At 40.0% G+C, this 22,839-nt stretch overlaps 1 protein-coding gene across 3 annotated transcripts in view; it reads right to left on the bottom strand.

The window, feature by feature from the left end:
- DISP1 (dispatched RND transporter family member 1) overlaps positions 1 to 22,839 on the bottom strand; it is an 84,278-nt gene that overhangs the window by 38,117 nt on the left and 23,322 nt on the right. Inside the window, exon 2 of one of the 3 annotated variants that reach the window (XM_042876163.1) lies at positions 18,505 to 18,640. Coding sequence is in view for 2 of the 3 variants with exons in the window: in XM_042876146.1 (XP_042732080.1) it covers positions 3,238 to 3,287 (50 nt within the window). In the remaining variant the exon portion in view is untranslated. Of the gene's footprint in view, positions 1 to 3,237; positions 3,320 to 18,504; positions 18,641 to 22,839 lie in introns of those variants that run through there. The other 2 variants (XM_042876143.1, XM_042876146.1) reach the window with 2 other exon arrangements.

Genomic DNA, 22,839 nt, shown 5'->3' with positions numbered 1-22,839 from the left:
GGCGGGGGCCGGGCCGGGGCGGGCGCGGCGGGGCCGGGCCCCCCTGGGGAAGAGCCGCCTCCCCCCGCCTCAGCGAGGCACGGGGAGCGGCCGCGAGGCTCCCGCGCTGTGTCTGGGGGCCTCGGCCCCGCGCTGCCGCCCGTCTTTGATCCTCCTGATGAAAGCCAGGGCGGAGATTAAAGCCATATTCCGCAGCGGCGGGCACCCACTGGGACCGGTGGGTTTCAACCGCCCCGCGCCTCTCTCCTCACACACACGCGCCAGCAGAAAGGGAAAGTGGAATCAACTCGCCCGTAAACCGCAAGCGAGGGAAATAATCGGGGAAGGCGGGACGCGGAATAGCGCCCTGTGTCACCTGGAGCGCTTTCTCAACTTCCCCACTCCTCGTTAGCTCCTGACGACCCTCGCTCCCACATCCAGCGCCTACTTCCACCGCGTGGCTGTCAGCCACTTGCAGGGACTGCAAACCTGAGAGCCTGTCCGCGTACAGGTCATCAGGTACCACAAACGAAAACCAGAGATCACAGAACCGTTAAGGTTGGAAAAGATCTCTAAAGTCACCTAGTCCAACCATCCACCTACCAACGATACTGCCCTCAGTGCCACATCTCCACAGTTCATGAGCACCTCCAGGCAAAGTGACTTCACCTCCCCCCTGGGCAGCCTGCAGCACTGCATCACTGCTCCTCTTGAGAATTGTTTCAACTCATAACCACCCTGAACCTCTCCAGTTGCAACTTGAGGCCGTTCCCCCTCATCCTATCACTGCTACCAAGGAGCAGAGGCTGAATCCCAGCTGGCCACCACCTCCTTTCAGGCAGTTGTAGAGCTGTACTGATCATCAAAATCACCAAGTCTTGAGGAGACTTGAACCCTCAGTTCAAGGGCCATGAGTGCAAAGTGGCAGCACTGGGACACGCTCAGAGTTTGTTACAGTAGGAAACACAGCACTTATTGGATCTGCAGTTGTATTCTGAGGAACTTTAAAAAATACTACTATGGGAAATGCCACAACTTGGTTTCAGCTTGCTCTTTTAGCTCCCGAACTTACAAGCCTCATGTTCTGGGAGACAACTCCTGTTTCTTCCTCGGCTCTGAGCATCTCCAGTGCAAATCTTAGAACTGGCATCCTTCTGGGGCAGATCTAATCATCCAGCCCACTCCACTCAGCAGGTCCCAGCTCACCTGAGGCTGCCTTTGGTGAAGCGCTGTCTTTTCCCTCAGGCCGAGTTGAGCTAGTAGGGTGAATAATGCAGTTCTAGTAAAAGGAATTTCTCATTCACGGGCATCTTTACCCTTACCACAAGAACCACTTGGACTCTGTTGCCTCAGCATTCCCCCAGAAACAGGCATCCTAGCTCTGGACTGAGTTCAGGTGCACAACAGCTCCCCCTGCTTGTCACAATCTGGCCTTTAACAGATGTTGAAAGACTGTTTCAAAAGATTTTGAAGGGGGAAACTTTTTTTAAACCAAAGTTTCTTGCCTTTTTTACTTACAAACAGAATTTTACTGGCTTCAGCAGCCCTTTTTCCCCCCTCCACACAATATCAGCATCATATCTAGAAGAAAACTTTTGGATTAATAGATTCTTCAATAGAAAAAAATATTTTCCACTAACATAGAGCCATTCACTGCTGGTGACCCAGGACTGCTTTTACAGGAAACTCATTTAGTGAATAAAACACTAATATTGCAAAGCAGATAGCTTTAAAACATAAGACAAAATGGAAAGAGGACCACGGTAAGGTATTTACTTTCTGAACATCCAAAATACACAATAAATGCTTAGAAGTGTCACAACAATAACCTCAAAGCTGTTTTTTCAAAACCACAGAATTCTACATATTTTATTGCAAAACTATTTACTAATGAAGTTCTTAATTATGTACATACTGCTGCATATCAGCTCACTGCTGATACTCTGCCACATCTACTCGCTAAGCATCTCATGGCCTGTTCATGTTTTTTCACCACTTTGGTATCTGGGAAGAAGAGCACTATCAAGACCAAAAGGATTACAACCTACTAAAGCTCTTGCTATTATATGTACTGCACAGATCAGTGTTACTATATCTTGACTTATCAACTCACTGCAGATACTTTGTTCCCAAGGATGATAGTAAAGTGAAGATATAATGTATGTTCATAGGTTACACTAATAAAACATTTCCTGTGCAAATTAAATTTAAATACCATATCATATTTTTGAGTTACAGACCAATTCAATTACTGGCTTTACAGCATCTGAAAGACAAACTCAGCACTGTGAGCGGCTGCAAGAAGAAATGTTTTCCCACATACTATCCCCATAAAGCCTTGATAGTCTGATATCCACTTCATTGTCCACTTCTGTACTATATTCAGCTTTTAATGTTGCTACATATCCCGCTGCTCATCTCCAGTGACATCAAATGCTGACTTCATCATTTGTAAATGAACAATCAGGAGATAAAATAGAGCTCTGCACCACGTGGAGTACAGGCACAAGAAAACTGGGGAAGGTAGAAAAGAATGGAAGCATTTAGAAAAATTAAAGACAGATTGAAGATGTCAGATCTGATCTGTGGAAACCTAGACCAGATAAATGAGTAACGCTATGCTATCTACCACCTGGAAATGCATATGCACCCAGAACCTACAGGATGTCTGCACTACCAACAAAGCCTTGCTTTAAGTCCATATTCCCCAATTCAAGAAGTTGCAATCTATGGGTCTATCACGACATTTTACACGCAACAGCTTCTGTCAAATACCATAAACTCTCAAAGCTTAGCTATGCACAAAAGAAGAAAATGAACAAAAGAAAATTTGTTACATCACACTGAATATTAAGTAATCCATAACATCTTAAAATGATATTTTGTGATCAGAACGTCAAGCCTTTGATAACAGATGGGCTATTCTGGCAAACAGAAGTACTTTGCATGCTCTGATCAAAGAAAAAATCCCTTGAACTTAGAAGAATTGGCAAGCCATCATCATAATTCATCGTAAGAACCAGTTTGTTTCTTCAGAAAAACAAAAACACTGATTGCAAAATAACATTTTTCATCATATGCTTAACATCAATATAAAACATGCAGTGAAAACAGTAAGATAGCTCCTAGAACTCAAAAAATAAAAATAAAAAATGCTATGAAGAGCACCATATTTAAGAGTCAACTGGATTATAATTTCATAGAATTGTTAAGGATCAAAAAGACCTCTAAGATCACTTAGTCCAACTGTCCACCTACCACCAATGTTGCCCATGTTCCTTAGTAAGACATCTACAGTTCTTGAACATCTCCAGGGACAGTGACTCTGTGACCTCCCTGGGCAGCCTGTGCTTCTTCTGAGAATGGTGCTCTCTGTTGTTGTTTCCACATTAATAAATTTGAGGCATTGCTTCCAGAGTGACCTAAAATGAATTGTATTTAAAAGCATGGCTGACACACTGTGTTGATTTGATTACTCTCTATTAAAACAAGGTACAAAGGGCTCGCAGACTTGATCACCATCCTTTTCTGAAGATAACCAGCAATGCCAGGAAGCACCATCCCCTTCTCTTGGCTGGATGCCTTCACATGCCTCTGAGCTTAATATGACATTAATCACATAGTTATTGTAACAGCAGTATCTTTCAGAGACACATGTTCAAGAGACGCTGAAGGACTCTAACAATGTCCAACTTCAGTAGGAGAGCTGGTGGCTCTTTCTGGGTGCTCTAGGGACAAATTGATGCTAAAGCACTATGCAAGCACTCAGGAAAAAAAACTCAGAGGTTTTGCAATACTTGAAGGCCAGACAGAGGACAGCTCAGGCACTGCAGAAATTCTGCTGAATTGCTAATAAACTGGAGAGAATAAGGGACTACGGAATAGAAACAAAGAGCTAACGAGAGGCTAAAAAGACAGCACAAGGACTGCATGTGGCACACATGCTCTGCGAGTATTTTATTACACCTACACTGAATTTCTATTATGATTCCTATCCATCTACAAAACTTCCTCTCTTGGACATGATATTGGTTATTGCAACTCAGATGCTACAGCCTAGTACTGGCAGCGGGCCGCTTAAATCCATCATTGCAGTTACAGAAATGCATCAGGGAACCAATCATTTATTACTGTTCATGCTAAAATATATTTTTGTACAACATCTGAGGAAATTCTGAGCTAGAAGCAGCTACTTGAATTATTCAGAAGCCCACACTGGCATTTTCCAGATTACAACAGTAGACAGGGAGATGCCAGCAAGTACACCATTGAAAAGTTAATCAGACTGAATCAACTTGATCTGCCAGGTTACCAGATCTAATTCAGTTCTAGTGCTGTCACACCATATAATTCTGCAGAGAGAACTTAGTGTCTACACAGTACTCCCAAGTGGCCCTGGATCTAGAAATATAAAGTCAGATTGTAAAGTCAGATTGATTCATCTGAGGCCGCAGCCATACAGATGTGATTCAACGGCTTTAGACCTAAACCGAAGCTGCATGTATCAAGCATCATTCCTGAGATGGAAACTCAAAATTGGCACTCTGGAGCCTCTGAACAGCCAGAGGAGCTAATTCACAACCTAGGTTACACAGATACAGATAGAAGAAAATAATTTAAAAGAATAAGAAAGGCCCCTAGAGTGAAAAATGTACTTAAATGTGTGGGTTTCTCACTCTGAGATGTAGGATGAAGAAGACAAGTGGATGAAACAAAGTACTAAATGTAAGAACTCAGATCCTCTTACACTGGCATTGTTCTGTACTTTTTTCCTACCCCCAGGGGGTAAAGGAGACAAACCTGGACATAAATATAGGTTGCAATATAAGCAAAATGGATTAAGTACCATCATGTCCCTCGCTGAAGCCTTAAGTACTGAGACTCCTACCTGACTGCTAGTCCCATGGAAATGAAATATTGCCTGATCAATGGATGAATGGATGAATGAAGTAAATTGGCTGTCCTTGTCCACTCATCCAGACTTCATCACAAGGTCTTTCATAATTTATGTCCCTAAAAAAAGCCGTGGGTAAAGCAAACGAAGAGACAGAAAAATCTTTAACTCTGCAAAGCAGTCTTCTCCAGCACTAGAATGCAGAAGCGTTAGACACTATTGCTACTCCTGGTCTATTTGTTGGTGGATTTGGGTTTGGGGTTTCTTTTGGTGACGTTTTGGGGGATTCCTCCCTTCTACCAAATAAACAAAGAATTCCTGGTTCATAATTGGGAAATTTGCACACTACATTTTATGCAACAGATCAACTTTCTTTTAATATTCTGCAAGCTGGACCTGTGTTACTTCAGATGATATGAACTCACAAAGGCAAAGCACACAAATACATTTCTGTGGGCAAAGAATGACTTTTGCTGTCCACATAGTGCCTAGAAAATATCTTCTCCCTTATGTAATCAAAAAGTCAGGCCAATGATACTGCAAACAAATAAAGCAGGATTCTAAACTATTTTGATTGATTTTCTTTAAATGTTCTCAAAGTATGATAGTGACATTTTGCAGTCCTCTTTTCCCAACAAAAAAATGACTCGCTGAAGTATTTCTTTAACTGTTTTTCATTGAGATTCTGGGTTTTATCACAAATCACTGCATGTTAAGGTTGAGTTTTATGAAATATAAGACTATCTTGTTCAACCTACTTACAGAACAGAAACACTAACATGAGCTGAATGATTTTTTCTGTGAAGATCTAGTAGAGGTAAGTCTTAAAAAAAAAAACACTAGCATTCAATAACCTGCAAAACTGCTTTAGTATGGAAAGTTCATGAGTGTTACCAACATCTGAAAGTTTTCAGACACTGACATGAAGGCACCTCATTTAAAAGTACAAGCAAAACTGGAAGCAGAATTGAGCAGAAAAGTATAATTTTTGATTCATCTTTGGCTCGTAACGTTTTGGAGAAATTTTTAATCGCTTATCTTCAGTTGTAACAGTTTCATCTGGCAAAGAGAGCTCCAATAATAAGCTACATTAAAATGCAGCTGCATAAACGTGTTTACACAGTTACACTTTCTCATTCACATTCCTTTCTCACAGGTGTACCTTTTCCACTATGAACAAAGTACACTTCATTTGTACCTTATATGAGCACGTGCATGCAGAATGCCACTTGTAAAACAGTCCAGAACGAACACAGAGGGAAAAATAACAGAATGCTTTACCTGAACAGAAATAAACATAAAAAGCAGCAATAATTCCACTACTTGGGCAACACCAGTATTACAAGCACCATCCTGATGTATGGTGAAAATTCCTACTGAAGCATGTTTTCCTAAGTAAGGGGAGAAATACACTTTACCAACTCTGTTACAGTAATTACTGTGTTACGACTAACTTGCCTATAATCAAAGAAATAACAAAACTCTATGTTTTTCCCATCATTGGAAAAATCCATACAGCAGTAGTCCATAAAATATAACTACTATTTTTAACTGGAAAAAAAGGGAAAAAGTGACTCTCTCGCTTTTAACTTGGGGACAATTGTTTTGTGCTTAAATTTCAGGAAATAAAAAATCTAACATTAATACTTATTTCAACTGCAAAAGTACTGCTAACTCAGACACTCAGATTAAAATTATTCATTTTGTCATTTCATCTCGGCTAAAGAAAATAGAAAGGTATTTGTTCATTTAAGTGCAAATTTTGGTTATTCTGAAATACTTCCACCTATTGAAATTTCAGCTTTCAACCTATATGCAGTTCCTTGGCTTCATAGAAACACCGAGAAAAAACATCCATCCCCTCTTAATTATCAATTGTTTTTTGAAGGAGTTTCAAAAAGTAATGGCCTAAGCCTTCAAACAATGCATGAAAAAGCTCCTGCTCTCCTTCTGTGCTCAACCTCCATCACACCTTCGCCACTCCTCATTAGGAAAGTGAAACAAGCACTGACATTTTTTCCTTCAGGAAAAAAAAAAAAAGATCTGAGTGTTTTGAGTAAACATTGCTAGAGCCCATAGAGAAGGTTTTATTTGATGTGAGCTTTACTGACACACTAATGAAGGCCTGACAGACAAGGCAAGAGAAAATGTTATTTGAGCACAAACTCAATGTTTGCTCACTAGACCACTTGCCTTTCAGAGGGTTACCCTTACACAACTCAGGCAATGTGAAGTCAATCTTTTCTCACTGTCTCTTGGCAAACAGATGTGAGCCTGGGAACTTCTCCTACTTTCAGATACATGAGGAACCAGATTGTTCGCAGCATCGGCCTTCATACCTTTAGAAGGAGATGTCAGATTTCTCTGGGACTCTCTGATTTCACACTGTTTAGGCTAAACTCCAGTGACTGTCTACCATACATGAGTCACATCAGTTCCAAAGCTGCTCTCTGAAGTAAGTTTGAGACATGTCTGTCTGATCTGCTCTTCTAAGCTGGAAAACTTGAGACAAGTCTAAACTATTAAACATCCATTTAACATTTCTCTTTTTTTCTCCTAAAGCTATCGATTCCTTTTATATTATGCCTAAGGATATAGAGATTTATCTTAAAAACTTGATTCTCTGGAGTCACAATTCTGAGCTGTATTCTCATCAGCAGAAAACCACAATCAGTTCTGAATCTAAAAATACTTTGGAAAAGCACAGGGTGTATAACAACTGCATTTTGATTGTATTAGTAAGAAATAGATCAAGAAATACTAGATCATGAAGGACACAAGGTCCATTTAACAATTTATACACTGAGGACATCCAGTGTGGAACAGCTGTCTAAGATGACGCACTTGCAGGCTTTTCAAATCCAGTGATAGCTCCTGAGATTTACATTCAAGTAGGCACTGTTGGATAGCTATTTAAAGATCAAACTCAAGATCAGACTTTGATTACTTCTACTACAGTGTCTATGAGGTATGTCACTAATTTTCAGCTAGAATATATTGCTTTTTCTAATTAAAACATGCTACCCATTTTATACGCATTAAATATGCTCTGTTTCTAGGAGGTTCGACTGAACAAGACTTGGATCTACTCTTTAAATGAACTGTCATATCAGATTAACTCTCTTTGCATAACAATTAAGGAATCTGAAGAGGATTAGCTGCTGAAAGGTATTTACAAGTACAGTTTCTTCGCTGTGGTCTGAGGATCATGAAATACTGCAGGACTCTGAAGCAGCAAGAGTGAGCCTGGTTTGGGGCACAAGAAATGAGGGTATGGGAATTAAGAGAAGACCAATAATTTTTGGTCATTACAGAGTAAAACTGTGGAGAGCTTTTTATATATCTTGGCCAAAGAGACTGGGTATATGCCAGCAGTAGTACAGTTGTACAAAGTGCCCCCCCCCCCCAACCCACCTCCATACCAGACAGACAGAAGCTACTGAAGACTTCTGGCAGCCACATGGCAGCAGCTGCAAAGCAGTTTCATGGCTATGAGCACCTTGGTCCCTTTGCAGCTCTCTCCCTTCCAGTTCTCTTAATTGGAGCACGTACCTGTTTCAGGGCATGGCCATTGCTAATTTTAATAAAGGTAACAGATCTGCTTATTACTCGCCATTGAATCTTTATAGCCAGTCTTGAAGTAGTAAAATCTGAATTATTATTTTTTTTTTTTTTACAATTTTAAATCTTATTTAACAGAACAGTCTTGTTTAGTCTAGAGCATTTAACAGTCACCAGCCAGATACTAATTTAACATGAGCAACGCACATGTCAGGTACTGATGTTCCCACCAAGGACTCAGGGCCCAGTCAGCCACTGAGAGCTAATGAGCAGCAACAAGAAGGTCAATCCATTTGTTGGAAGATATTCATCCTTGCACACTATATGCCCTTTCCAAAACAACTTCTTTATAAATCTATCAGGCAGGGAGCTTGACAAACGGAGGAAAGTGAACCAAGTTTTTCTTTTTTTTTTTTACTTCATCTGAGTGCACTAAATGTAAATTCCTACTCAAACAGTGAGAAAAAAAAAAAAAAAAAAAAAAAAAAAAGTAACTAAAAATCAAGAAAAGCACCCCAATCAATTTCAGAGGACTTGTTCTTCATACCTGTATGCCACATCCACTATGCTTTCTCTCAAGGCATCATGGGGATCTGCTCATAGCACTCTGACACATATGAAGTCACTCCTAGGTGTTAGAAAACACCCATCTGTGTTCTTCCTGGCTTTGTGGTATGGCCAAGCATGAGACGTAGGGCAGGACCAGCAGTATTTGTGTATAGAGAATGCAAACAGATGACCTCAAGTTCCTCAGCTACTAAGTTAGAAGTGAGAGCAAACCATGCATTTCCACTGATGGGAAAGAAGAAAAGAAAGGAGCCCGGAATGCTTGTGCCAGGTTAGAGGACGAGAGGTTTGAGTGCTAGGCAACAATTTTATAAGGCAAGTGCCTATCATGTTCACATGCTACATCACCTTCCCACCCTTCCTACTTACAGATTCGTCTTAATCATAGTAAATTCCCCAAATACAACTCTCTGTATACCTGCACAAGCACATTTCCTGGCGTAAGGATGGTGACCATCTCAGACAAGAAGAAACCGCAGTTATTCTTTCAACTGCCCACTTCCCTCAATGCTTTGATGATCGAGGCCCATTCTGAAGTATAAACATATGTAGATTGCATATTATAACATATTCAGTAAAAGTAAGCATTTGAGTTGATAGATTTTGCTAAAACAAAAATTTTGCTCAAGAAAATATGTAATAAACAAGAAAAATAGAACTGCAAATAGAAAGACTAGGCGTAAGCAAGAGGCACAACAACTGGTTGAAACAATTCTATAAAACAAGCCACTGCTGAATTAGTTCAGAACTCTCACAAAATAACAAGCCAAAGGGCTGTGTTTCAAATGCTTACAAATTGGAGTTCCAGCCCCTGTATGCAGAGATTTCTTTCATTAGGACAAGACAGAGGTGAACTAAATTATTGACATTCAAAGCCAATATTAAAAATAGTTACAGTCTGTAAGCCACTGAAGGAGTTATTCTTGGGTTTCTTGGTTTGCAATACTCGAACACAATAACTTTATGTAAATTTTCATCACCATTGCTGCATTACAATCTACTAGCATGGCTACCGTAACACCAGTCAGAAGCTTCAGTGCCCTTCAGAATATCAGTCAGAGCACGATTAACATGGTCAGGGTTCTCGTTCACAGGGTTCTAAAAGATTGCAGCCATCATGAGCTCGTTTGCAAGAGCGGGTAAACATGAGAAAACAGCAAGCAAAGCTGTGTTCCATTAAAATGGCAGGGGTAAAAAAATTTGGCATTAGTGTGACTTCAGATGGAGGTAATTGAAGAAAAATCCTGTGCCATACAGTATTTAAAAAACCCCCTACACTTCAAAAATAAAAGAAAAGCTAGGTCCTGTTAAAGTTACTATGCTCCCCCCACCTTATATTTAAGATGGAAAGAAATACTTCCCTCAGGGAAAGGGGCCCAGCTCATAATTTCTGGATTAAACCCATTACTATTAGCTGCAGAGTGAAATTATTAGTGACAGGTTCACTGAATTACCTCTTTACAGAGGTCACTAGAGCTTCCTAGAAACCTAAAACTGCCATTGTAAATTTAGCTAATAACAAATACGTTTTTTAAACTATCAAAATTAGAGGTAAACACAAGAACCTGTTTTAACACTCTAATTACGGTACAATACTTTTTCATTTTCTTCACTTCAAAGTTATAAACTCAGAAATACACGAGTGCTGGCATGCACCACTATTACCTCAACATTTTACATCCACATGTGTGGATACAGAACTGCTGTTGATTTTCAGTATGCTCATTCCTCTCTTAAAACTGCAGAGCAGATCAAGAATACTTTCTGACAAGTACACAAACTGTACTTGATCATGCACTTAAAACAGAAGTGACTTCTGCTACATGAAGTTCTTCACTATGGAATGAAAAAACTGTATACGTATCAAGAATCCGGAGGGGGGAAAAAAACAAACAAGAAACAGCACATACAAAATCTTACCTTCATTCTGTTTATCAGTGTCATTTTAAAGCTTCACACAATTATCTACAAAACAGCTTGGGCAGAAATTGTTCAGTCCATCACTTTACAGGCCCTGCTTAGCTCTGCTTATGCTTCCAAGACTATTAATAAACTCCATGCATTTCATGTAAAACACACACAATCCTCAAAGTACAGCCTGTTTTTCCTCCTTCCCAGGTAAGTGACCTCAAGGTTGAATTACAAAGCCCTGTTTCCCTTGCTTGCACTCTTCCTCGCCATGGACCTGTAAATTTTGCACTCCTAATTGCACAAAGAATGTTCTCAGGCAAAGCTGAGTAGCTAAGTCTCTACTACTTGGTCAGAAACCCAAGTCTGAATTCCTTCTGAAGGAAACTGCCCAGTCTTCCTTAATCCCCATGCAAGGAGCACCTTTTTCCCTGTTTCCCCCCAGGTTTTAGTGGATGTTGTCAGACTTGACCAAGAGCCTTAGAAGCAATGACAGTAGCTAAAAGCACTTTGAAGTCCCCATTTTTAATTAAACCTCACCTCAAAATGCATGCCATCTTGCTATTGCAACTGTGCCATCCTTGTTAGTACTGAACCTACAGAAGTTCTACAGTTCCACATGCCTTACATAGATCTGAAGTGTGCTGCTATAAATGTTTTATTTGCCCCTAAAAAGCTATTGTACAAAGGTATCTGAATTCCACTGACCATGATCACAAGATCCCTGGAGAGATCACCAAAATCCAACTGGTGTCATATAGACCCTGTCCATGAAATAAACAGGTACCAATTTGTAATTATAAAACCAAACAACCACAGAGTGCAGATTTCACGTTCTAGCTTCAATTAGTTTACAGTTGCTTTTCTAATTTACTCTTTTTTTTCCTCAGTATTTTCAGGGTTTTTGTTTCAACAACTAACACATCTCGTGCAATTACAAAAAATAGCCAGTAAGAGACAGCGATGCAAAAGGCTGAAAAATTACTTTAATAATCAACTCTGAGATTCAGTATTGCCTTTTGTGCTCGGCTTCTGAACAGAGTGGGCAAACAGCCTCCTTTGCTGAGCCAGATTCCATATCATAGCGGCAGAGAAAATCATATTGTTCATCTACCTTCTGGCATCAGGTTTTGCTCTCCAAGTTGAGTAAATGGTCTTACTGAAATAAGAATTTCTCTGAGTTGTTCCATTTTATGGAATTTACTCTAAATTCAGTAAGATTCAGGCAAGTACTTAAATAGTAAAGTGTATCACTCCCACAAATGAAACTACAATAAAAATCGTAAGTAGGTATCTAAGATGCTGAGAAACTCATAAGAAAACTTAAGCACTGAAGTCTTAAAAGTAGTTTAAATTACTCTACAAAAAATATTTCACAGTAGTTTGCATTGTGTGGATCTAGCTCCCTTTGCAACAAAAGTCACCTGAATCTGAAGAGAAACTTCTGCTAGTCTTCAAGTCATTAGGTGATCTGAAACTCAACAAACTCCATCAGGGGCTGCAATGAATTACCTACCATCTGGAAACTGTAAAAATCAAAATTATATTAAGAGTAACAAAAAAAATATTGAAGCACGATGGTAAAGTCTGACAGCCTTCCAGGAAAATTAACTGGAAGGCTGCCTTTTCTGATGCGCCATTCCACTAGAGCACTCTGAGCGAGAGCTGAGAGGCAGGAGGCACCAGAGAACGCTACTGAGTAGGCAGCCTCACCTGTGGACAGCTGTCAGCCAAACCCTTGGAGACAAGCCCTTTTCCTTTCTATACAGGTATCTAGCATTCTTTCATTTTAGCTTTGACATCGGATTCCCTAACAAAAAACAAAGAGACTAAAAAAAACAAGTTTCAGGACATTAAAAATCTTTGCAAAAGTACAGCTCCCTCTCTCCAGCCAGCTCTGCACAGTCTCTTCCTGAAAAATATAACATAGTTCAAAATTAAGTCAAAGGATTATTTGGCGTTGTCTCAAAAATCACGAGCCAAATATCAGCTGAAGATACTGCAAAGGCTTTTATACAGGCTTGTAAGTCACATGGCAAATTTTGGCAGAAACAGACTTCAGCCCTTACAACATGCACATTTTCTCGAACACAGTGCCAAAACTCTTGCAAAGATAAGTGAAATATATTAGGAAAATTGTTTTTAATATCTGCGGAGTTACTCAACCTGAACTGAATTTATCAAGATAAAGAATACATTTTTCTTTCTACTCTGAGGACATATGAATCTTCTTTCTCAATATCTAACAGCTGCTGCAAACAATAAATGCTAGAAATTCCCTAGAATTCAACAACAATCTGTTAGGGTGCAAAGGGCTTTGTAACTTAAAAAAACAAGTTTATACAACAAACTCTTAGAACTTCTACACCATCTTCTTGATTTCACTCTGCTTCATTTACTTCACCCAACATCATCTAAGCTTGCCATTCACAAAGCTCTCATACCTGTAGTTGTTGTCCATAAAATGGCTTATTCATTTCCCATACTGGCCTTAACTCAGTGAAATATTAGTTCCCGTGACCATCATAGAGTAACTGATCAAAAACATGCTCCACTGAGAGGAAAAGCAAAAAAACAATCTGACTAAGAACTAAAAAGGCCGCCCTTTCAAAATAGATTTCTTGCCTGGGAAATTGTGTGGTCTATTCGACGTAGAACAGTTCTGCTTATTCCTTAATCCAAAAATGAAAATCATAACCTTTAACCAATTTACTGAAAAGCTTTTCTTTGTTCCACCCACAATTTAGGCCAAATGCATCTCAGCACTGGATCCCAAGCTTTAATTTCCTTCTACTTCTGCTATTGTTACGCCAGCACTTTAAATATTTACCCTTCCCAGATTCCTAAAATGGAAGGAGACGTGGCCCTTTTGTAGTGCAGATGATTTGCACAGACCACAAGTAGCGGAGAAATTCTCACGCTTTCATGAGAGGGAATTGGATTTAGAGGACACTTTGTTCATGACAGGGTAAATTACTCTTTAATAAATTTCAATTGAAGGCTCTTTCTAACAGAGAGGGATTACGTACACCTTCCTCATATTCAACGATAAACACTGAAGGCATTGATAAACATTCCTTAAAGAAATGAAGACTTACATTTTTTCATGAAGAGTAGATGTGAGTCAATTGCATCTATACCTGGAAGCACTTAGCACTAAGTTGTTGAAAAGTTGTTTCACTGTATGTGCCATTTCAATTTATCTCCAAAAGCATTAAACATTCAGCAGAAGTAAAAGCTTCACACACACACACACACACACACCAAAATAAACAAAAAACCCAACAAGGTTAGAAACAAAACGCAAGGATTGAACCACACGGAAAACAAAGCTGCAGTTTCCTGGCTAAGGAGTGCTCTGGGCTCTGCACTGGCAGCTTTGCCACTGCCACCAGTGTGGGCAGGCAGCTGTCTGTGCAACACCCCAAACATTCAGCACAGCCACCAAGATGCATGATCCACTTCCCATTTCTCAATCTAAGCTTCTGTTCACTGCTAGATTTGACAAGCTACAGTAAAATCTAAACAAGATGTAAACAAAGAGTGCTGTAGGGTAATTGGAGACAAAAATCAGTTCTTCCTTTTTTCTTTTGTAAGCACTGAATGACAGTCTCCTAACTTCACAGCAGTCTGTTGCTAAGGCATTTATTCCTCCTGTTGCAATGTAACAGTACAGGAGACTAATGAAAACTCACTACAGGCGTTGCAGGGGTCTTAACTGAAGCTGTGAAGTATCAGTATATTATGGTATCCTTTATTTGAAAAAGGTCAAGTTGCATTTTAACTAGAAAGAAAACCTTGGCGCTCCAAGCCTCTTCCTTACTATAGTGAACATTTCTTTGTGTGTTCATTCCGTGGACAAAATCAGATTCCACCCTCCCTTACAGATACTGAAAGCTTCGGGATAAGAAAATAAATGAGATCGCCATAGACCCAAGAGCTCCCTAAGAATCCATATGCAATAATTGACAGAGGAATATAATAAAACTGAGAATGAGCAGAAGTCTTCTGCAGAACAGGGAGGTGCAATTCCTCACCATCCAGCTCCAAGCACTGCTGCTGGCTGCATGCTATGCACTGGGAGAAGCATGCAGGCCAAAGCAGAACAGAGGGAAGCAAGCAGAGTGCCAAAACCCGCCTTTCACCTTAATGGAGCACATTAACTCTGAAAAAAAGATCGATTTCTGTAAAATGTGAAAAAATACTTAAAAGATAGAGTTGTTACTACCAAATCCATTTCACACAGCTCTACCGCTCTAACAGGAACCGTCTCTTCTTGTGCTCCAGGCATAGCAGCATCTCCTTTATTTATACTTCCCTTTGTTTTTTCTTTCTCATTTTCTATTTCTGTGTTTATGTCCTTCATTCCTGGCTTTTCCTAATTACAAAATCTTCTAAGTAGAAACTCTGAAGATTTCTAAAAGAGGCAAGCAGTCTCTAGATAAGGAAGGAGAGCTCTCTGGATCTGTCCTGTAGGCAGTCTTAAAATACCTCTCTGCATAAACACTATTTGTCACTGCAAGAAGTTTAGATGTGCAGGATAGCTTTAACCTACAACTAAGAAGCTTCTGTGGGTTCTGTGGATTCCATTAACCGGTTTTGCCTTTTCATCACTGCAGCGTACTGCATTGCAATTGCACCTTCCACAGCACTGAAATGTCAGGCATCATAAAGCTTACTTATGAGGCATGTTTTCGCTTTTCCAATTCAGGTTAAAATTATTTGAAAGCAATCTATCCTCCTACAAGGAAATAATCAGATGATGAAATAAAATTTTGTTAGAGATTGGAGAGAAACTAATCTTCAAAGAAGTCAGTGTAGGGATTATATTTTTCCTCCCAAATCGACTTCAAAATCATTTTGAAATGATTCTTTCTCAATTGGTTACAATATTCAACAAGTTAGATTACAACCACACTTGACCAATTTCAAATCAAACTAGGCAGCAACTTTCTACTGTCAGAAGATCACTGAAAAAAACTCTAGCCATTCATCACCGAAACTCCTCTCACTTTGAAAGGAAACACTGAAAACCAGTAAGCCTTGAAAACGCAGAACTTTAAAAATAGCCATAGATGCCATCAAACTATATGTAGACTTTTCTTAGTTCACATTTTACAAGCTGCTTTAAAAGAGAATAAATAGAAGAATGATTACGTGTATCTATCACTTAAAGCGCATGGGTGAACAGTTCCCAATTTCCCAACTCACCTCTGATAGCCAGAGTACCAGAATTCACGTTGATTATCATGACACACTCCAGATTCCACATCTCTGTGAATTATCTCAACCCTGCAGCTCTCAGAAATCCAGATCACAGCACACCTTGGCTTACCAGCTCTGTACATCAATAGCCGTACACTTGGGAATGCTTCTCACATACATTAACGTGTTTGCTAGCAGTACCTAAGAAACTTTTTTTTTTTTTTTTTTAAATCAGGTTGACTTCATATTCTTTTAATTGGAGGAGATGAGAAGCAGAAAGAAGAAGGCAAAATGTCAGTGACATCCATGCTTTAAGTACAAAAGTGATGTTTCCTATGGCCCAGGGCTGGGCTATAAGCATGAAATGCACTGGTTGACTTTGCCTTCACTTGAAATCAGAAATAGACATTACCTGTCTTGCAGTCTCTGAGGACAATGACAGATGGACAGAAATTAGCAGAAAAACCAAATATGAGCTCTCAATTTATCTTGTTCATGAAGTAGCTAAAGAAAGCAGGTTTTCTTATTGCAACTATCTGAATTTTAAAAAATCTGCTTCTGAATAGAATATCATAAAAGTAGTGATGCTAAGGTAGAAATGAAATAGTTACCACAGATTAAATAGAACCAGATAATTTTTTTTTTAAACTTTGTTGAACCACATTATGTGCTTCTCCATTTAACTAGAATGAAAGGGCATATTTCAGCAAAATCTGACTTCAAAGCAGACAGATAAGGCAGCTAGCAACACTAGAAAACTGTAATGGCATCAATTACGTGGATACATAAAGAAATACGCTTGCAGTACTGCATAGCAAGACACAAAAGTATTCCTTGCCTTGACTGAATAACAGTTCTCAGAGCAGCCAAGGTTAATTTGCATAGTAATGATCAGTCTTAAAGTGAGACGTGTTTAGATATAGTTAACAGTTCTGTATATATTGTAAGAAGCAACATCCAGAAACCAGACCAAGACAAGTCTTTCAGAGCAGTCAGTGAACAGAACAGAAACCTTCCCAACACTCAAGAACTGGAATCGCCAAGCTCCCAGGGCTGAGCAAGGTCCTTCCCTTCCTTGCCCAGGGAAGAGTGTGACTCTCAGGCAACAGCTGCCTGCACACTGAAGTCTCCACTGGAAACCACGCTCACGCGCAACATCTGATGTACTTCAGGTAAGTGAAAAACTTCATTACAGCATTCCAAATATGTTTTCAGGAACAGGGGCACACTGAGTTAGGGGCTAAAGAAGTGGAGTTGTCAGTTGTAACTGCATCAGAAAGAAAAACAAGAACACATTTCCTGGGGTTTTTAAAATTACACTTCAAGAGCTATTGTTAGTAATAGTTGCTCCAAGCTGTAAAAACTGCAGCCTTGGAGGGCAAAAGTCAGAGAAACCCTACTGATTTTCCCCGGATTACTCACAGAATTAATAAGATCATTTGAAAGCCAGCCTCAAGGTTATTAGAAATCTCCTCACGTGCCCACAGTATACTTTTGCAGCATTCCTGTTTACAACTCTTTAATGAAGTGCAGCACCAAAGCGGAAATCCTCCTGCCTGCTACTAGACAGTGCTGAAACGCAATCTGGATATTCACCTATTCCATATTTGCAATTGAAAAGTTTACAAAGAATAAAAACAAAACAGTAGCAAACAAACCTTTATTAACTCTTTCCTACATGGTTCTAAAGCATTTTATAACAAATCATCACAGAAGCATCAAAACATTATCAATAATATTGATACGAAAATGCAAATGTTCACAATTATTTATGATATAGCACATAGTTCAATTTTAGAGTGTCACAGAAAGTTTTACTTCTAAAAATATTTTTAAAAGCAATCTCAGACTGATAGAAACAATCCAAATAAAAAGTGTGTAGTTCAACTGAGCGCTGCTGTTTTGACACAGACTGAGAAATCCTAAAGATCAAGAGAACCAAATGGTGGCATTCAAACATTCCTATCAAGAACGAACCACAGGGTTTGTTACAGATATGTCTTCCCTACACTGTGTATAAGCACATAGAGGATTTCAGCCTAACCAATGCCATCATTTGAGCCCGAGTACCCAATCCTATACAAACACTTGGTTCCATTAGTTTCATTACATTCCTACTTACACAGAACAGAAAGGAAATTGACTACCACCTTCCAGCATCAAAACATGACTTGCCAGCCAGAAACTCAGACATACACAGATTGGAACGGGAGGTCAACAGGGCTCACAACCAGAGCCTGTATGCCAAAAATCACCCCTCACAAGGCAGCCTCTCAATAAGTTGAGTAGAATAAAGCAGAGCTGAGTAGAGATTCACATCAGACAAATAATAAGTAACACATACATGACAAAGCAGGACCCCCACATAGGAGCGCCACTGGTGTTCTCACCTTGCAGTGTTCCACTTTCCTCCTCCAGAAGAGGAAGATCTCTTTCTCCTCCAGGATCTCCAGCTTGTTGGCAGCAGCAGATGTCCCTTGGTCAGCTCCACCGCTGTTACTGGAACTCTTGGTAGCTTGGTTCAGCCTTTGAGGTGGAGAGAAGAAACAAAATCCACGGCCTCATCAACAGGGACACAGGGTGGGATATTAAGAAAAAATTACTCTCAGAGTGGTGATGCACTGGCACAGGCTGCCCTGGAGGCATTTAAGACTTGTGTGGATGTAGCACTGAGGGACATGGTTAGTGGGCACGGTGGGGATGAGCTGACAGTTGGACTAGACAATCCTAGCCGTCTATTCCAACTTCAATGATTCCATGACTCTCAACATGCTCTTGAAGCGAAGTGCTGAAAGTGTTGCATATTAAGACAAAAGGTTCCCAGAAGAGCATGAAAAGGCTTAAAAGACTGGACTGATTTAAGAAGCAGAGTGAGGTTGTAGAACAGAAGAGACTGAACGTCATTATCAGGCTGGAATACAAGGATCTGGCCATGACATGCCAGGGAGGAACAATCACAAGGAACCTCTTTACCTCCTTTAGAAGAGAGAAAGGAAAGTAGGGAAAACAGGCAAAGCAGCCGGCCACAGGTAACAAAGTACCTTTCTCTGTTACTAATTTACCATAGCTGTGGGAGGATTTTCTGTTCCATCAGTGCAACAAATGTTGCAGAACATTAAGATAAGACATTCACTGTAACAGCCTGGAAAAACATTTTGTGATATTTAACTTCTCTTCCTTCCTTGCAACCCAAGCAATACAAAACGGAGCAAGCAGAAAAAAGCTTTTCTACCAGCTACTGCTGTTTTACTTAAAATAAGTTATAAACAGAACAAAGCCAGCACATCAAGAGACAGAGGTAGCACAGGGATGCAGGCAAATACACACACGTTTAGCATCTGAAACAAAAAGCTCTCTGAATACCAACTGCCTCAAGCTGCCATTCATGGAATTTGCCATTCCAAGAAGGGTTTACATGGCAAGAGTTCACCTTTACAACAGTGCAAACCTGGAGGAGACAAATTGCTTTTCTGATTTTGGTTTTGGGTAGGGTGTTGGTTGCTTTTTGCATCCTGGAACCAGCCTTAAAGCACAGAGACATCCTAAGTCATAAATCTTACTGCACGACATGCAGTTTTAGAGTCCCAAGATATTGCTGTCATTTGTTATCTAGGCACTGCTGATTCACTGTTTGCCTGCATGTGTTGAAAAGACTGCTGTCATATGCAACATTCTGCATCCAAGTTCAGCATCTTGTTTGTGTTAGCATGAACTTTTGCCCAGTCTTGACTGATTGTGCTTTTTGCACAGGAAAAGCTTAAGATGGAGTTTAGGAATTCCTTTGTCGGCAGATTCTCCCTCCCTTTCCCCTCTTGTGTACACACATATATATAATCCATTGTATTTTGGGGTGGATAAGGAAGGAGGAACAAAGCTTTCAATTAATTATCAGAACAACAGATAAACATGGCTGCATATACTTTCAGTAAGTCAGACCAGGGGTTACCTACATGCTGTACCCCTGGGAATGTAAGAACAAAGAGTATTATTCTCCCTGTACTTCAAACTACTCGGCTGGAAGAGCAGCTCTTTCTGACTTGGAAGAGGCTCCTGTCTTCAAGCCCACCCTGAAGAGCAGCTTTTGGCCCTCTTCTCCTATGAAATGAACTTGCCATCTAATGTGCTGCCAGCAGCACGTTTGCCTGCTTGCAGAACATCACTAGCCTCCAGCTGGCCCAAAGTACATTTTACAACTTATATTTGTTCACTACACTCACATCTAGATATAGCCTTATGATTTAGAGCAAAACATTGGCTGGATCCTTTAAGAAATAGGACAGATGTTCATTGGGTAGCCATACCTATGCCCGTAGGGATGAAGCAGACAAGTAGTTGGTTACACACTGCACAGAATGTGAAAGACATTCACTTGCCTAGGAGAAGAGTTGTGTAAAGCAATAAGATTTAAGGATAATTTCCATTGCTTCGACATGACACAACAGTTCCCTTATCTGCCAGCCCTGGCAAATAGGTAAGTTCTCAGACTATGAAAACCAGGCATCTGTCCTGGAGCTGCTGGGACAAACAGAAGATAGAGAATGATGTTTTAATTTCCTGAAAGCCTTATGGCTGGTAGTTTCTGGAGAAAACCTCCTACCTTTCTTAGAGAGTTTGTACACTTGAATTCTTAGAGCACTGGGCCCCAAAAACCAGCAGAGCTGCTCTGTGAAAGGCAGTTTGGAGTTGTAGCCACTCTATATACTTCAATGAACCAGTCACATCCACAGAGTCTCAACAGAAAAGTCCTATATTCTTTTTGCTATTTTTCAGCCAACCATAGAGCTACAAGTAACTCCACCCTGCTTTTACCCAGGGAGTTCAACTACTACTAGCTCAACAGCTTTAGATCCTTAAAATGAAACAGGACTGCATTTACTCTCTGTATTAACTTCAGACAATACTGCCTAAACAGAGCAACTGCCACCAAGCAGTTATTTAAATACTATTAGAAATTAGAAGAATTTTTAATTAGTTTCTAACCTGAAAACAAGCACTGAGAGCTTATAAGACACTAAAATATATGGGATGCTGAATGATTCAATAAAAAACTATACCACATAGAGATTAGGAGAGAGAAATGAAGATCCCTACCATACTAGCTGATAGCCAGCTTCAGGCAGCATACATTAAAAATAAAATAAAAAAAAAAAATCAGACAACTTTGTCACTGCTCATGCAAATGGAATAGGCAGCTTAATTTCAGAGCTGACTGTCTCAAAGGGTCAGGAATTACTAGGCACACTGGAAGCTGCTTCTACCATACTAAACCGCCAAGCTGATTTGCTTTATTAGAAATCTCACTGCTCCACAGTAGACAACTTGCACTCAGGAGAAAACTCAAGATGCAGGGAAGAGGATAGAAGTGCTCTCAAGACAGCCTGAAGTTACTTGAGCACATCCTGAAGGTAATCCCTCCAGCAGAAGACCCCCAGGCATATTCCAGCCAAGGCTACAAGCTGCATTTGGTGCAAGGTGCAGAAGGTGCTACATCAATTAGCAGCCTGAGAAACCTGCATCACTCCGCCCTCACCCACAACATGAACACTTACTCTGTACCCAAAATGTAATCAAAACTACAACTTAAATAATCAAAAGGTAAATATTTCTCCGTGAGCTGATGGCAAATTTCTAATCCTCTTAAAACTGATTTATGTCAGGAATATGATCTCATGTTTATACGTTCTTTACTTGAGGTGGAAAACTTAGTATGAGCTGTTTGTGAACATTTGCCAAGACCACATCTCCACTAATGATACTTAGGACAACAAGATAGACAGGCTCAGAACAAAGCCTCTCATCGTCAGTATCAGAGTTTCATGCCGCTTCACTTTTTTTTTTTCTATAATATCCGATTTTTCTTGAAACTCTGGAATTGAGTTAAAAGCAGTAGTTGTACCTGGCCTGACAATAAACAGAGTTGAACCTATTAGGCTCACAAGGGCAGGAAGGAATCTCAAGTAAATTTCTCAGTGGAACTCTGCTTGGAATTTCAGCGAGGTAATTAAGCACAGACCACTTCAAAGGGGGACGTGTCTACACTGATCACTGTAACGTGCGTTGCTGCAGAAGGGAAAAGCCAGTACTTCAAACAGCATTTGAATAAAATATGGATTTTTTTAAAAAAAAAGCTGCATAAGAAACACAACACTGACAGACTATTTGAGCAGGCCTGCCTTTCATTTTTTCAATTAACCTTATTTATGCCTATATACTAGTATTTCTTAACAGACAACAGAACTTAGCTGTTAGCTCCAAATACCTTAATGTAATTAGAATGGATTTAATCATCCATTATAATCATCCAGTTATGCCATGGCTCATAATCCTTCTGTGCAGACTGCAGGGTACAGTAAATCCAGTCCATCTTCTCTCCAGCTGACCTCAGGTAGTATCACACCTGAACGAATGCCATTCAAATCCATGTGTCTAACATCTCCAGCTCACGTCATACATGCTACGTTTACTGAAATATCACACACACCAACTTCTTGGCTTCTTTCTTCTACATGTTAGCTTTCTACTCTCAAATTGAAGCTTTCACAGACAACAGGGGGAAAACACTTTTCTGTGCAGTGCACACATTACCCTCAACACTGATTATTCCTTCTTCATACTCACTGCCTCCCTCCATAGATCTGCAAGTTGCAGTTCCTCTCCTCATAAGGCAAGCTGACAAAGGATTCCCTTCTTCCAGTTTGTCTGGAGCAGAAGTTAGACTTGCACCA

The sequence above is a fragment of the Lagopus leucura genome, unplaced genomic scaffold, assembly GCF_019238085.1.
Source record: "Lagopus leucura isolate 7727_CA_CO unplaced genomic scaffold, USGS_WTPT01 Super-Scaffold_73, whole genome shotgun sequence".
NCBI classification, from domain to species: domain Eukaryota; kingdom Metazoa; phylum Chordata; class Aves; order Galliformes; family Phasianidae; genus Lagopus; species Lagopus leucura.
The sequence above is the reverse complement of the archived record's forward strand: the minus strand, read 5'-3'. Positions and strand labels throughout refer to the sequence as shown.